Source organism: Adiantum capillus-veneris, chromosome 20, assembly GCF_014529385.1.
Source record: "Adiantum capillus-veneris isolate H3 chromosome 20, ASM1452938v2, whole genome shotgun sequence".
NCBI classification, from domain to species: Eukaryota; Viridiplantae; Streptophyta; class Polypodiopsida; order Polypodiales; family Pteridaceae; genus Adiantum; species Adiantum capillus-veneris.
This window is the reverse complement of record NC_140950.1, coordinates 34246236-34261301: the sequence shown is the minus strand read 5'-3', so window position 1 is coordinate 34261301 and position 15066 is coordinate 34246236. Positions and strand designations below refer to the sequence as shown.

Sequence of the window (15066 nt, the reverse complement as noted above, 5' to 3'; positions counted from 1 at the left end):
TGACCAATGTTCATTCTTTAAACAAAACAATGAAAAGACATTGTTTAACGTCATGTGTTACGTAGAATAAAATATGATCCTTTTGAAACATTGGACCTACTTGAAGACTATGAGGACAAGACCCTATAACGAACGGTGGCATGGGGGGATCTTATTTTATTCCTAATAAATAGGATGTTGGATGGGATTCGGACTCCGAGTGTGACTCCGACTTCGACTCGAACATTGATAGTGTTCATTTTTGAAGGGTGGCTCTTTTCCTTCATAGGAATGGTACCCAACTACTTGCCCTTCTTGAAGAAGGGTAGAGTTTCTTTTCCCCTTCAATATTTAATATGTTGACAATACATTGTAAGTACATAATCCTACTTTTTGGCCTTTAGAAGGCCATAGGAGAGTGGGTGGAGAATTGGTGGACTTTTTGCACCCTTGATTAAGAATCATGGATTGGTGACACATGTCAGATGAATTTGTTTTATAATATATATGGGTTTTTCCATCATATCAACTTGGTCCCTTCTTTTAATGCTCAATTGACTTCTTTGTTTAATACTAGTATATGACCCGTGCGTTGCTGCGGTGGCCAAGAGAAAACCTATCTTTTTGGCATCCACGTTGAGTATCCACTTTTTTTGAATATCAAGCTCCCACACCCTTCTCCCCATGATGACATGGCTAATGCTTTAGTACCATCCATGGAGTAGATAACCTCCACCAATCCCCACAACCCTCTCTCCATGTTTTGAGTTCAAGTCTTATACGTTCAAGCTTTGTGGTCTCTTTGGAATGCTCTTTTGACATTAAGAGATTCCCCTCTTCTTCTTTTCTCTCTCAATGTCGCATGGACTCTCTCTCTCTCTCTCTCTCTCTCTCTCTCTCTCTCTCTCTCTCCCCCCCCCATAGGGTAGCACACAATATGATGCATCAGCCCATGCCAAGAGTGTAGTGTTAGTGTTGAGAGTGCAGGGCTCAACTCCTCGTTTAGCATGGATGGCCGATGTGAGCAACAACCAGGCTCACATAAGAGAGCGCACAGTGTTTGGATGAAGTTCTTGCATGAGCTATTGCTCTTTCCACTCCAAATGAATGCCATGTGCGTCTCTTGCTTTTCCCCAAATACACACAAACGCACATGCTTCTAGTGACGTGTTTCCATGTTGCAGCTTCTCTCTTCTCTCTCTCTCTCTCTCTCTCTTTAACTCCTTAAATTCTGAACTTTATGTCAAACTTCCTTGTGTTTTCATTGGTTTTAGTAAAATGTACTCCATTTGTAGGCAATGAAGCCCAATCAAACTGACGGTTTTTCAACCATGGCCAAATGTTTACCTCAAAAAAATTGAAGCATAATGTGCTTATTGCTACTCAATATTTTCCACACTTGATGATCATCTCCCTCTAAGCCTCTGCAGCCATCGCTCTTCAAGAGTCTTGTCTGCCCACTCAAGCCGATAACCACCTAAGAAGATACTCTACATGGTATTCCGAATAGCTTCACAGCACTTAGAAGGGAGGGGGGCTGATCTACGGGCCTGTTCCTCTTCCTTTGCTTCAAGCACGGAAGTGTCTTCTTTGTGTTGCCTCTTAGTCTCATCGATATCATCTACATCATCCTCCTCTTCATAGTTAGGGTTTGAATTGTGTGTATTTGCAGATAGTTACAATCCGGCAAGCTACCTATACACATTTATTTCCATGCCATCAAAGTGTACAATATGTCCATTGTTGGGATTTGTCGAATGATTTTGCATGGGATTGTTGTGAAGATCATGCCTCGTGTTTTTGTGGAGCACACCACCATTTTGTATCTTTCCTTGTCCTACATCGATGCAAAAGTCATGGTTGTGGGAAGTTGTCCTAATATCCAGGTTTTTGCCATTGATGCCAATTCCATTGCTAGTTCCATGGTTGTAAGCAACAGATCCACTGTCTTGCAGAAAAGGGCTTCCTCCATTGTGAGCAAGGAAGCTACCACTATTGAGGATCGTCCCCTTCACTACTGTTTAGGAGGCAGTGACGACATCCGGTGAGGGCTTCCTCCATTGTGAGCAAGGAAGCTACCACTATTGAGGATCATCCCCTTCACTGCTGTTTAGGAGGTAGTGACGACATCCGGTGCATTGAATGTGTGGAGACCATCTGAGGAGCCCTCGTTGCTCTTAGAGGAGTCGAGAGATGATCGGCCAACAACTAAAAATAGCCTGTGTCAGTTGAAACAGACAGAGCCATCGCTAATGCAGCAATTCTCTCTCTCTCAATAATGGATCAGACACTCTATTACATCCACCAACATTGTATCAGTTTGGTCTCATAGGTCATCTTGGCAATTTAATATAACATTTCATTTCAACTCTCTCTCTCTCTCTCTCTCTCTCTCTCTCAGAGCAGTGGCCCGAACACTCTATTAGATCTACCATTGTAATAGTTTGGTCTCATAGGTCATTTTGGCCTTTTAAAGCCATTTACTATAACATTTCATTTCTCCCTCTCTCTCTCTCTCTCTCTCTCTCTCTCTCTCTCTCTCTCTCTCTCACTCACACACACACACACACACACACACACAAAACAATGACCCAAACACTCTATTAGATCCACCAGCATTGTACCAGTTTGGTCTAATAGGACATTTAAGACGTTCAATATAACATTTCATTTCATCTCTTTCTTTGTCTGCCCGTTTGGTGTCTCGACGGACCGCTCTCTCTGACGTAGGCTTTGGAAGAGGCAGCAGGCCACACATGCACCACAACGTGCGTGGAGCTGTTCGCAGGCCAACAACCTGCGCAAGGCAGGAGCTCCCATAGGGTTGAACCTCACGCAGGACAGCAACACGCCCTCGCACATACACATACACACACAGTAGAGCAGTAGCAATGCTCTCTCTCTCTCTCTAGAGTGTGGATGCCTGGCGCAAATGCATGTGTGGGCCATCTCTCTCTCTCTCTCTCTCTCTCTCTCTTTGATGACAAACAAAATATATTTACCTTCACTAACACAATGATTCTCCATCTCATGGTTTAGAAGAAGGAAACGCATGCATCAAAAAATAGCAGTTGGCTCATCCCATGAGGTTAACAAAATTTTCATGATGATCTCTCTTGGACATTCCCAAGAAGCTAATCAATAAGGTACAAATCCTGCTCGACCTTCACATATCCTCTCAAATCTTAAGACCTTGGCTTCTCCTTCTTTTCCTTGAAAAGGGCAAGGAGAGACACTCCAGATACCTTCACAACCTTGAACCGCACTCTAGGAATATCACCAATAGCATGTCCCTTACGACCAAACCTAGCAATCCTCGTCACTATATGGCACAGCTTCGGGTCAGAGGGGATCTAGGGCCCAAATTTGGGGGACCGTCGGATCACATAGTGAACTAGGGGTGAACTAGGGGTGGGTGAACTGGGGGTGAAATGAGGGTGAACTAACGGTGAACTAGGGGCGGGTAAGCTAGGGGTGGGTGAACTGGGGGTGAAATGAGGGTGAACTAATGGTGAACTAGGGGCGGGTAAGCTAGGGGTGGGTGAACTGGGGGTGATCTAGGGGTGCCTAAACTAGGGTATGATCGTGTGCCATGCCAACATGGACAATGACGCCTGCTAGCGTGGTGGTAGGGCATTCGTGTGGCAACCGAGATGCCCCAGGTTCGACCCACACCCCGCGAGGCGGGTGAACTAGGGGGGGTGAACTAGGGGGGGTGAACTAGGAGTGAACTTGGGGTGCCATTTTTACGCCGAGTTCACCCCCAGTTCACTGCGTGATCCGACGGCCGAGATTAAAGCCGCCTTGCGTCCCCAAAATTTGGGCCCTAGATCCCCTGGCCAGAGCCGTGCCATATAGTGACAAGGCCCAACGATCAACACTTCATCATTTTCTTCAATGTAGTTTAGGCAACCATCATTTGGAACAAAGGCCACAATCTTCTTTCCATTCTTGATAAGGTGAACTTTGTGAAGGGCTTCTTTCACTCGTTTCCAAGGTTTCTTTTTTTATTTGCCTTGTCTACCCGTCTATGGTTCTTCAATTTGCGACCAGCTCTTGCTCCCATACCATGTGTTGTTGTTGTTGTTACACCTGCGACTGCAGTTGGTGCTTAAGAGCTCGCTAGAGAGGTCTCTCTCTCTCTCTCTCTCTCTCTCTCTCTCTCTCTCCCATTGTCCCTGGTGCCCCGTTCTTCGACACGTGGCAGTGCTCAGCATTTGAGATTTTTTCAAGTTCCATAATAAAGTAGTATAGAAGGCTATACTTTCTTTTTGGCTTTCTAAAAGAAACCAGTGTTGGGCTGGGTTAGGGGGGCTTTCATGGGTTAGGGGGGCTTTCATAGTTTATGGTTTTTAGTGCACGATGGAGACTTAACTTTCATTTCACATCTTGTCTTTGCTTTTGCTTTTCTTGCATTCTATTGTTTTAAAATGCTAAAGTGAAGTTTCACCTTAGATAATTTTAGTAAATTTTACACACATAAGGGGTGAGGCCATAGTGATGCTTTCCCTTTTTGCTAATGAAAAAAGAAGGTAATTTTAAAAAATGGATAATTTTTTGATTGGGTGTTGGAAACAAAATAGCATTCATTACAAAGATGAGCTAATCTATTCACATCTCACCGATGCATGTGCTCACTCTTTTGATGACTATACTTTTTGGTTAGCTAAAATTTTGAATGATGCAGGTGTTCACTCTTTTGATGACTATACTTTTTGGCTAGCTAAAATTTTGAATTACAAAATAATCAGTAGAATTTTACTATTGGTAGATAGATAAATACATGATGGGTGAATCTTTCAAGTTTATTCTCTTCTGCCCTTGTGAGTGGCTTTTTCCCCACAAAATGCTCACAACCTTGATATGACACGATCCTCAAGCTTTGTGCTTTTAATTTACTACACAATGACAACTTCTAATGATATCAAGGAGAGGCCAATAGTTAATTTGCCTCTCTCCCTCTTTCTCTCTCTCTCTCTCTCTCTCATATGATTTTCCCTCATCGAGTTGTCGGACGCCAACTCTCTAAGGGTACCCCCACACGAGAGGGGGTAATTGTTATTGGATTACCCCTCCTCCCTCCCATAACTGCACCTTAGGTGCAGTTGGATTTTGCAAAGGTTACCCCCTCTTCCCTTTTCTTGTGTGCTTGTGCACATGTCAAATCAAAAAAGTAATTGTCTTGTCTTACAAATTACCCCCTCCCGTGTGGGGGGCCTCTAACTCCCTCCAGGGGGCTTCTAACTCCCTCCACTCTATCCCACACCACTCTCCCACGTTGGTGGCGAAGTTGCAAGGCATGAGTGGTTTATGACCAAGCTTGACGTCTTGAGGCTTGAGATGATGCAGAATGAGGTGAACGCCACCTTGCAAGCAGCCAACGTTGAAAACCTGGTGCCTAGGTGCGTCTCGCAGCTACTGCGTGTTGGAGCCCTGCGGGCCTCAGCAGACCCCAACTTCTCGACGCCATCTATCCAGCGGATGTAGATATACTCCTCAAGATTAGCACAGGAGCCGAGCCATGCGTAATTTTTATCATTCGATGTCACCTTCTACTAGTGTCGACTCCAAGGGATCTAAGATTGGTTTCTTGAACGGGAGCAATGAAATTAATTTTGGATACTACTGCAGTATAGCAAGCTGTGACTACTGTCGCCTAAAAGCACGCTGTCTATTTTACCCTTGCAGACGGGCACTATATCAACGATTGAAGGTCCCGGTCTTTATACTCATACGTTGAGCACCTCTCATTTTCGTTACAGAATTACTGGTTTCATGTTGTACCTTCTTTGTTGCAGTTAGACCGGTGGTACGACACTTAATTATTGCTCAAAAACTCTCTCCCCTTAATTTCCTCTCCGTCACCCAACCAGCTCGCTGCTATACCAGCTGAAGACCGTCAAAGCTCAGGTGCACTTGTGGGATTTCCAATTTTGTCCTCTTATACGTTTGAGTCTTCATTTAGGTCTAATTCTAAGTGCACCTCCTCCCTATGTATGACCTGACTTGTAGAAGGCATTGGCTGAGGTATCGCACCATGCAAGTGCTATATATTCATTGCAAACAAGTTTCACTCCTCAAGCAAAAAGCTATGTCGCTTTTTCATGGTGGACGTTCTCCATAAGCAGCCAAAAGCTGGAGTAATGCATGGCTTGAGAGGCAGGCCAGAGGCGCATCTGAATTCAAAAAGTAGTTCAAGAGGTGCTTGAAGGAGGAGGATGGATTGTACTAGCAACATCAACGTGATTTACACCCGATAGATAGTAAATAAAGGGAAACCACTGCTTGCACAAGCCAGAGGGGTAGTAGGGCATAAAGGGGCATGCAAGCAGACAAAGAAATGTCTTGGGGGATGCTCTCCGTGCACATGAGGTGGTAACAAAGCACAATCAGACCTGAGGGTCAAAACGGGCAAGGACTTGACCGTTGGACTCTAGAGATCTGGGCCATACAAAGGATGCACAATAGATGGGAATAGGCGGGTGAAGATGGCAAAATAGTCAACTAGAGGTCGAAATAAAAGATAGGAGATTGTACCTTCATCACTCAATGTTGTAGTACTATCCCGCCTGTGTTCCTCAATGACTCATCAATCTTTTTTCCTTTTTTCTTTTTGTCAGAACTTACAATTTGTGAGTGAATTGTATTAATCACAACAACAAAATTGTATAATGGTAACATACTGGGTCTACACTGGGTTTCATTAATTAATCAGTTGCCGAGACTCCGCCATGAGATTACCGGCAAAAGCAAAACTGGAGCTTGCTCCACTTCCCACGTGCTGCCTTGGTTTTGCACCGACGTGCTGCTCTACACCCGAGCCTACCATGACTGCGAGACGCCCTCCCAGTCATGAGTCTGCATTTAGCGCAGCCCTGCCGACAGCCCAGCTCGGCAGCCTTTGTATTGAGTCTACATTCAACGCAGCCCTGTGCCTGCCCTCGCACGTCTTGCCCAACAAGCAGCAGCTACGCAGACCCATGTCCATCGCAAACACACCCAGTTGCTTGTGTCTGCTAGCTCTCCAACCCAGCTCACCCACGCGCTGTTCTCTCTGCCGTGGGGCTCGCAAGCATGGCGTCGTCTTGCCGAACAACGATCAGCTACGCACTCAGTTGCCTGTCTCTGCCAGGAAACATTCACAACTACCGACACCATGCAACAAAATTATCTTCTCTCTCCCCCTCGACCTGACACACGCCGTGTCGTCATTGTCACGCGCCACCACAAACCTCTAAGGTTTTTTCTCTCTCCCTCTCCCTCTCCCTCTCTCTCTATGTGCCCAAGTGTCACCACGTGCCTAGCTGCCATTTTTGACCCAAAGTGGAAATGCAGAATCTGATGAGATTCCTAGTAATTTCACCTGCTTTCCAAGATTGGGACCACATACTCACAACAACAAAATTGATGAATTGATTAGCCTTGGTGGGAGACCACATACTCACAACAACAAAATTGATGAATTGATTAGCCTTGGTGGGAGGCTGTAGACAAAGTCTCAATGCATCTTAAAGAATATTTAACGAGAGCTCTTCAAAAGAATGATGCTTGGATTTTCTTTAGTTGGTCTGTACGCTAAGCATGATCTATCTATATGACAACAAGGAAAATGCTATTTATGACAAGTTTTATGTCTCGAGTGATGCATATATTGCAACAAGCGTTAGGCTGTTTTTACTCAATATAAAGTAAGGGTTTCTCGCTAAATGTAAAGTAGGGGTTTCTCACTAAGTGCAACGTCAAGTCTTGTGGCATTGTATTAGTAGAAAAACCAAGATAAGGTTATTAGCTAGGGAAATAAAATATTTGTTGTATCTCGCATTGGCTTGGTTTGGTTTTTATATATAAAAGTGTGGCCCTTTTTAAAAAAGAAGCAAGACCTTGATGAGTTGCATGTTGAGGATGTCATCTTTTAGAGTGCATTGGGTGCCCGATATGCCCAATATGTGCCCATTATCTCTAGTGATAGGGCCATGAAACAAAAGGGATTTTTAGACAAAACACAAAGTAATGAATTATCTCCGAATAATTATTGTCTGCTATGTTGACATCTTGGTGAAAACATCTTATTGGTAATGCTTTTTTGGATATTGTACATTAGTCTATTTATGAAAACACAAATGATTTATTCACAATCCAATGCTTCTTGGCCATCAGAATCTTGGATTTTGTCTCTTTGAATGCATTGATTGTGGGATTTTCTCAATAGGGGTAGGTTAGATACAACTAGTGCGACAGGAGGTCTTCTCTTCAAATGGAGTGATTGCAGAATATGTCTAGTTACAAGAAGCATTTAAAAAGTTCTCTTCAAGACGGAGTGAGGGATTCACATTCTCATGCATCTTGAAAGTGGTATGGCCGTCTTTCATATAGTCTCAACAAGCATATTCGTAATGAGATTGTATCTTGGTAAAATTATCTTGCTTGGCATTGCATTAACTGGTGTCACCTGTGAATTGTGGTCTATTTATTAAAGCGCTTAAGTGAAGATATTTCTAAAGGGGGTGGAACCAAGAACCCTTTTTACAGACAATGTGTCAATCACACCGGCTACAACATCGAGCTTGTGAGAATAACCACAATGGATGCAATAGTCTTTGATTATAGAGTGATTTGAAGCAAGTTTCTAAAAGTAAAGCTAGTGTTATACTTGTTTTTGTGAGACAAGTTCCTTCTACCATTGAACTACACAAAAACATGTCACAAAAAACAAGATTTTAAAGCTTCAGAGCATGTTACCACAAGTGGTTTTAGGGAGCAATCGCCTCCAAGGTATGGATTGGGCAAGGGCAAGTAGAGAGGCATGCCTCATGATTTTATCATTTGTTCTTGTTTGATGTGAGTTCCACCTTTACTTTATAGGGTATCACTCTCTTTGAATATAGCTTCTCCTTGCATAATTCTAATAAATTCTACACACACATATATTAATTAGTTCTTTTTATTTCACCTTTCATTTCACAACTTCACATGGCTTTACATTTTTTACATTTTATAGCTTGATTCTAATTAGTGTTAACATTAAAGAAAGTCTCTTTTATTAAGCGCCTATTGATCGAGTTTAAAATATGCAAATGTTTGGACGAGTTTTTCACATATTTCATCCGTTTTTCTTTCATTTACCATGGTTTGTAGCTAGCTAGTCTTGATTTTCAATCGGCTCAAGACTATGTTGATGCAATCCTTTCCCAAATAGCGATACCAGTTTAAACAAATTTATCACTTTCTTATTGTTTTTGAAAGCCGTCGTGACCCTTTCACTTGTTATAATGTAAATGGGTATTTCTATCATTGTAATTTGGTCCCTTTATTTAATGTTCACTTGACTTTTTTTGTTTTTTAAATCTTTGTTTAGTTTATAAGTTTTATAAAGGTTATATTTCTTTCATAATGTAAGTGTCTCTTTTCATCATTGTAATTTGGTCCCTTTATTTATGTGCACTTGACTTTTTTTTAATTTTTGTTTAGTTTATAAATGGGTCTCTTCATTTAAAGATCTAATTACTTTCTTGTCAGCTTTTTGATTTTAAACATACTTTTTTCTTGTAAATTTTCTTTTCATTTACAGACAATTTCTAACTAAAAATTTATAAATTGTCCAAGAATTTTTTTACCATTAAGATTTTTTTTTTCAGCTTTTGGTTTTGATATACAAATGTCTCCTTATTACTTTAGTGCATTTATTATTATTAGGGATTAGCTTTTAAAAAAATTCACAACTAAGATTTTTTTTTCAACTTTTTATTTTGATATGTAAAAGTCACCTTGTTACTTTAGTGCATGTATTATTATTAGGGATTAGGTTTAGACATTTTCAATATTCATTTCTATTTTAAAGATATTATGTATTTATAATAGCATGCATCATTTTATTGTGTAATTTGTTTTATTGATATATTTATACAAGAATTGCATTTATTATTATTAGGGATTAGCTTTTAAAAAAATTCACAACTAAGATTTTTTTTCAACTTTTTGTTTTGATATGTAATAGCTTTAGTGCATGTATTATTATTAGGGATTAGGTTTAGACATTTTCAATATTCATTTCTATTTTAAAGATATTATGTATTTATAATAGCATGCATCATTTTATTGTGTAATTTGTTTTATTGATATATTTATACAAGAATTATATCAATTCTTAAACTTTCACTAATATTTTATATGCTTTATGTTTTTGTGAGGTCAATTAATATAACACTTATACATAAGGGCATAAGGAAAAGCGAATATTTTTGGTGCAATTCCTCTATCATTGAATTGAATTGTTGGATGTTCTCTATGTGCCATTTGAATGTTTTTGTATTTTAATGTGTGTATATGGGAGTGCCCCCCACTCTCTCACTTCGTTGGAGTTTGTGTGTGTGTGTGTGTGTAGGCCTCGTAAATCTTTACCTTGTTAGAATGAAAATTTATGCACTATCCCCTTGAAATTTTTCAAGCTTTTTGGCTTTAAACTTTGTTTGAACATTTTTGGACTACATTAGTAGTCCTTAGTAAAGGGTTTTTTTTTGGTGCATCTTGGGACCATTGCACATTAGTGCCAAATGGCAAGCTAGTGATGACAAATTTATTTTTTTACTATTTTTTTTAAGGTCCTTATGAGAGAGTGTTGACATTTGTTTACCTCCTCTTTAAAAAGGATCATTGGTAAGTGGATCACACACAATCTTATCCAATTTAATTTTGTTTTTTCCTCAATTTCTTACAATGCTCCAAGAGCTTTTCCATCCATCATTTTTCAATCTTTTCATATATATTGTAATTCAAATAGTTCACTGTTACATTTCTTTCCATCAAATAGATCAGTGGGCACCGCCGCCAACAAGGTGTGTATATGGTGGGATCTCAAAAAACCCCAACCTAAGAATCTTGTAGTGAACATGGGGGCTGGAGTGAAGGTGATTGTGCTAAACTTCGGCACCTTGTTTGGGGCATGCTTCAAGTGAAACAAATTTGGACACTTTGCTAGATCGTGCCTAGCTGCTACAGTAACGACCCCCAACCCAATCTCTGGTGAAAAAGACAAGCCTACAATGGGATAGATGGTTACTGATGTGTAGACTCCGTAGAATGCCGTTGAGAAGACCCCTGAGAATGGGTAGCATGACCCTGACATGGGAGAAGTAGGGAATCTTGAGCAACCAGTCCAAGCCCATTGTAGCAATGGTAAGGCCACTCCCCACTATCGATTCACATCAATTGCCCTAAAAAAACTAGCATCCCCTCTGGTTCAGAAGATTGTTCTATCTCCAACATTTAGCAAGAAAGAGGAAGGATGGCATCAAATCTCCCACATTTCATACCAGTGATTCAAATCCCAGGCTCGGGCAGTGGGGCTGCTCAAAGAAGCCCCGCCATATATTCCCAAATCCTCTATCCTCTTTGATAACATCTTTGAGGTTCTTCGGGATGCTAATCCTAAAACGCTTAGCGTTATAGAGGAGAATGGGATTGATTTGATGGAGGAGAACAACGGGAAAGAGGGCACGAAAGTACGAAGTCTGGAGGTGGAAGAGTTTGTACCTCTATCTCAATGATGGAAGAGCTGATGCACTCATGGAATGTGAAGGGGCTTAAAACCCAGAAGAAGAGCACCTTCTTTTGGGAGGAAGTCAGAAAAGACAAGGGAGCTAAGTATTGGGCGATACAGGAACATCACCTCGATGCTTCTAGCAAAAGACGACAGGCTGTAGGAACCAAGCTAGTCTTTTATGGAGAAGGTGCTAGTGGGTATAGTGGAGTCTTATTGGTGGTGGATAGAGACTTGGAACCAGAACTAGTGTGGAATCAATTCTCTGGAAGATCTCTAGGGGTGAAAATTAAGTGGGCAGATAAAAAAGTTACCATAATCAACATTTATGGACCGTATTTGGTGAAGGATAGAGCCAAGCTCTGGGGGCAGCTTAAGGACTTCCATTTGGAAGGGGAATGGCTGAGGATTAAATATGGTAGAAAAGAGGATAGACATGACTCGTGTATCTAATATGTTAGCTAGATTCAAAAGATCAAAATTCCTAAGCCTTTGCGAGAAATGGGCCTTACTAGACTTGGGAAAATAGGCTTTTAGAGCAGCACGCCTGGGTTCACATACACCAACCTTCAATATGTCGGAACGGCTTCTCGGCTAGACCGTTGCTATTGCTCCCACCAATCTGATTGGCTTCCCCCACGGATAGAATTGAAGGTGGTAACCTCTCAGGGTGTGTTGGATCACCAACCATTAAGCATCAAGTCTAAAAAAACCAAGCAAGAAGATCATTGCCCCCAAGGGTGTAAGAAATTACTCTTGTCTGCTGTCTGCAGCTCACCTCTTCAAGGACCCACTTTTCAAAAGCCTCACCATCAAAGCTATGAGCAACTTTCCAAAGACGTGGATTTGGGAATCCCTAGGGCTTGGGATATCTTCACCAAGAGTATGTAAAAAGCCATTAAAATTATAGGACCAAGAAGGAGAAAATACAAGGAGGAACGGATCAAGCACCTCACTGATGAGGTGCAACTATTTACCTTAAAAAAACACAAAGGGTCTGCTTCGGAAACAGAGAACAGAAAATGGCTCGAAGCTAAAAGGGACTTATTTGACCGCCAATTGGAGGGGGTGAGGAAGACTAGAATTCTATCTAGAGAGACCTTTCTTCAATTGGAGGAGGCCAATCATGCACACTTCTTTAGGGCTCTCAAAGTCAAAAGAAATGGGGGTCTTGTTCACTCCCTCATCAATGGCAATAAAAAGGAGGTTAAGGATCTAGATGAAATGGATCAGCCTATGTTCAACCACCTTCACCAGATATAAGCAAGCCCAAGGATCACTCCCAGGAGGTGGAAGGTACCCGCCGGACTCTACTAGGGAGTGTCAAAAGGATGATCTCCCTTGCTAAAGCCAAATGTCTGGAGAAGGAGCTCATTGTGGAAGAATGCTCACTAGGGTTGCAAGACCTAAGCAAAGGACGGTCCCTTGGATGGGATGGATTAATTGTTCAATTTTTCAAAGAATTTTTTGGATGATATAAGGTACCCAATCACGTGAATTGCCGATCAAGCCCTACTTGATGGGGTGTTGGACTTGAGCGTTAAAAGAGGCCTCATCAAGCCCATCCCTAAATAGGCATGTTGTTCCCATTTGAAGCATTAGCGTCCCATAACGATGATGCTAGTTGCCTATAAAATCATTGCCAAGTCTATAGCCCTCCGACTCCCCCCCCCCCCCCCCCCCCCCCCCCCCCCCCAATTAAACAAAATCCTCACTCCTCACCAACATGGATTCATAAAGGAAAGGTATATGACAACAATTTGGCAGTATTGGTCGGTATTGAATATGCTTCTGCCACTAAGCAAGAGCGTGTTCTACTGCAATTGTATCTAGATAAGGCCTATGAAAAAATTACATGGTCGCTCATTGGAGATTTCATGAAGTTTCTTGGCTTTGGGCGACTTGTCAGCACTTTGTTTGAGGGAGGTAGAAAGATCTATTGAGCAGGGCTGCCCTGTTGCCCCTCTAATGTTTGCCATTAGATCCCATCCTCTGGTTACATTACTCAAAAGCAGTGAAACCAAAGGGGAGATTCAAGGATTAACTCTACTTAGCAAAGACCAACTCCTGGCTAAGCTCTTTGCAGATGACTCACTGTTCTTTCTCAAAGCATGTCCTCAGGTCATCAGAAAGGCTCTAGAAATTGTGCAAACATATGCTCTAACATCAGGGTCAAAATGCAGCATTGAAAAGTCAAGGTTGATCTCTCTCTTTGAAAATGACTCATAGCACCCTTCAATGTGGACAGGGGAGATTGTAACAAAAGGGAACATATTTCAGCACCTGGGAGCCCCTTTGGGGGTTGAAGTAACCCACAAGCAAAGATTCATGTGGGTCATGGAGAAGGTGAAGAGCAAGATGCAAAGGTGGGAGTATGTGCTCCTCCTCTATTCAAGCAGAATTAAGGTTATCAATTCCTTCTTGCTCCCTTATTTAGCCTCCAGCATGTTGTTGCTTAATTATTGAAGCCAGTTAAGAGATTCATGTGGAAGAACAACAATACAAGCTCAGTGCCTTGGCATTGGGCTAAATTGGAGATTGTTGCTAGACCAATGGAGCAAGGCGGTCTTGGGATTCTTAATCCTAGCATTCATGCAAAAGCTCTATGTACCAAGCTGGTGGTTGCACTCACAAAACAAGACTAGGTATGGGCTATTATGGAAAAGGAAATGATGGATAACTCTAAGATACACTTGGAAGGTGGTATGTGGAAAGGGCTTGAAGTGCACAACAAGTTGCTTGCCCCTCGATGGGCCGCTCTTAAACTTGGGGGTATGATATGCAAACTCGTTAGGGCCACTGAGTCCTTGGAATGGGGAGAGCTGTTTAGGTACTTCCATAATCATATATCTCACTGGTCCCCTTGGCTCTCCAAGGCCGTAAGCATCCTACTGACCCTTTCTGGAGCGACGTTTCCAGGAAAACTAGCAGCAAAGGTATCAAACATCTTGGGAAAATTTGGGATTACAGTAGGTGTAATTGGAAAGGAATGGATTAGCTAGCTCTCCAGATTAATATGAATGGGATAGAAAGGATACTAATAAGTAGAGCTCTAGAATGGATTAACAAGGTGTGTACGGGACTACGAATCCAAGTTCGAGTGGAAAGCTTGGCAGTGGACGAAGAACATATGCTTCCTTAAACCTCAAACTAAGGAAGTGTACTTTAGACTTATGAAGGATTGTTTCTCACCGCTAAATAAGCAATGGGGCAAGAACTGGTCGAAGTCAAGATGGGACACAATTGTGAACAATATTTGGTGCCTACCATGGCCGCATAAAATGAGGTTTTTGTGTGTAAGGTGCTTTGGGGAGCCATGCCAACCGGGGTGAAGGTATGCACTAGGGGAATTGGTCCAGATAGATGCTCACAGTGCATATAAGCTAGGGATCACCTAATCAAGGAGTGCCCAGCAATTTGTGGCCTAGCAAGAAAAATCTGCAAATAGTTCCAGAAAACTTGGAAAATAGGATTTTGCAAGAATGACCTATGCTTGGGAGAAAGGGTATTTAAGAGTCAAGCGCTACTCATAGTCATGCAAATTATGAGAT

At 41.9% G+C, this 15066-nt stretch overlaps 1 protein-coding gene and 1 pseudogene across 1 annotated transcript; both read right to left on the bottom strand.

The window, feature by feature from the left end:
- Positions 1–1385: 1385 nt before the first annotated feature.
- Positions 1386–2226, bottom strand: LOC147432345 (uncharacterized; annotated as a pseudogene).
- Positions 2227–3164: 938 nt separating this feature from the next.
- LOC147432344 (small ribosomal subunit protein uS12-like) lies at positions 3165–4048 on the bottom strand. Its single transcript, XM_086491561.1, is given in 3 exon segments — positions 3165–3285; positions 3847–3949; positions 3952–4048. Coding segments are annotated over 3 exon segments (318 nt in total). The 5' UTR covers positions 4046–4048.
- Positions 4049–15066: the final 11018 nt, after the last annotated feature.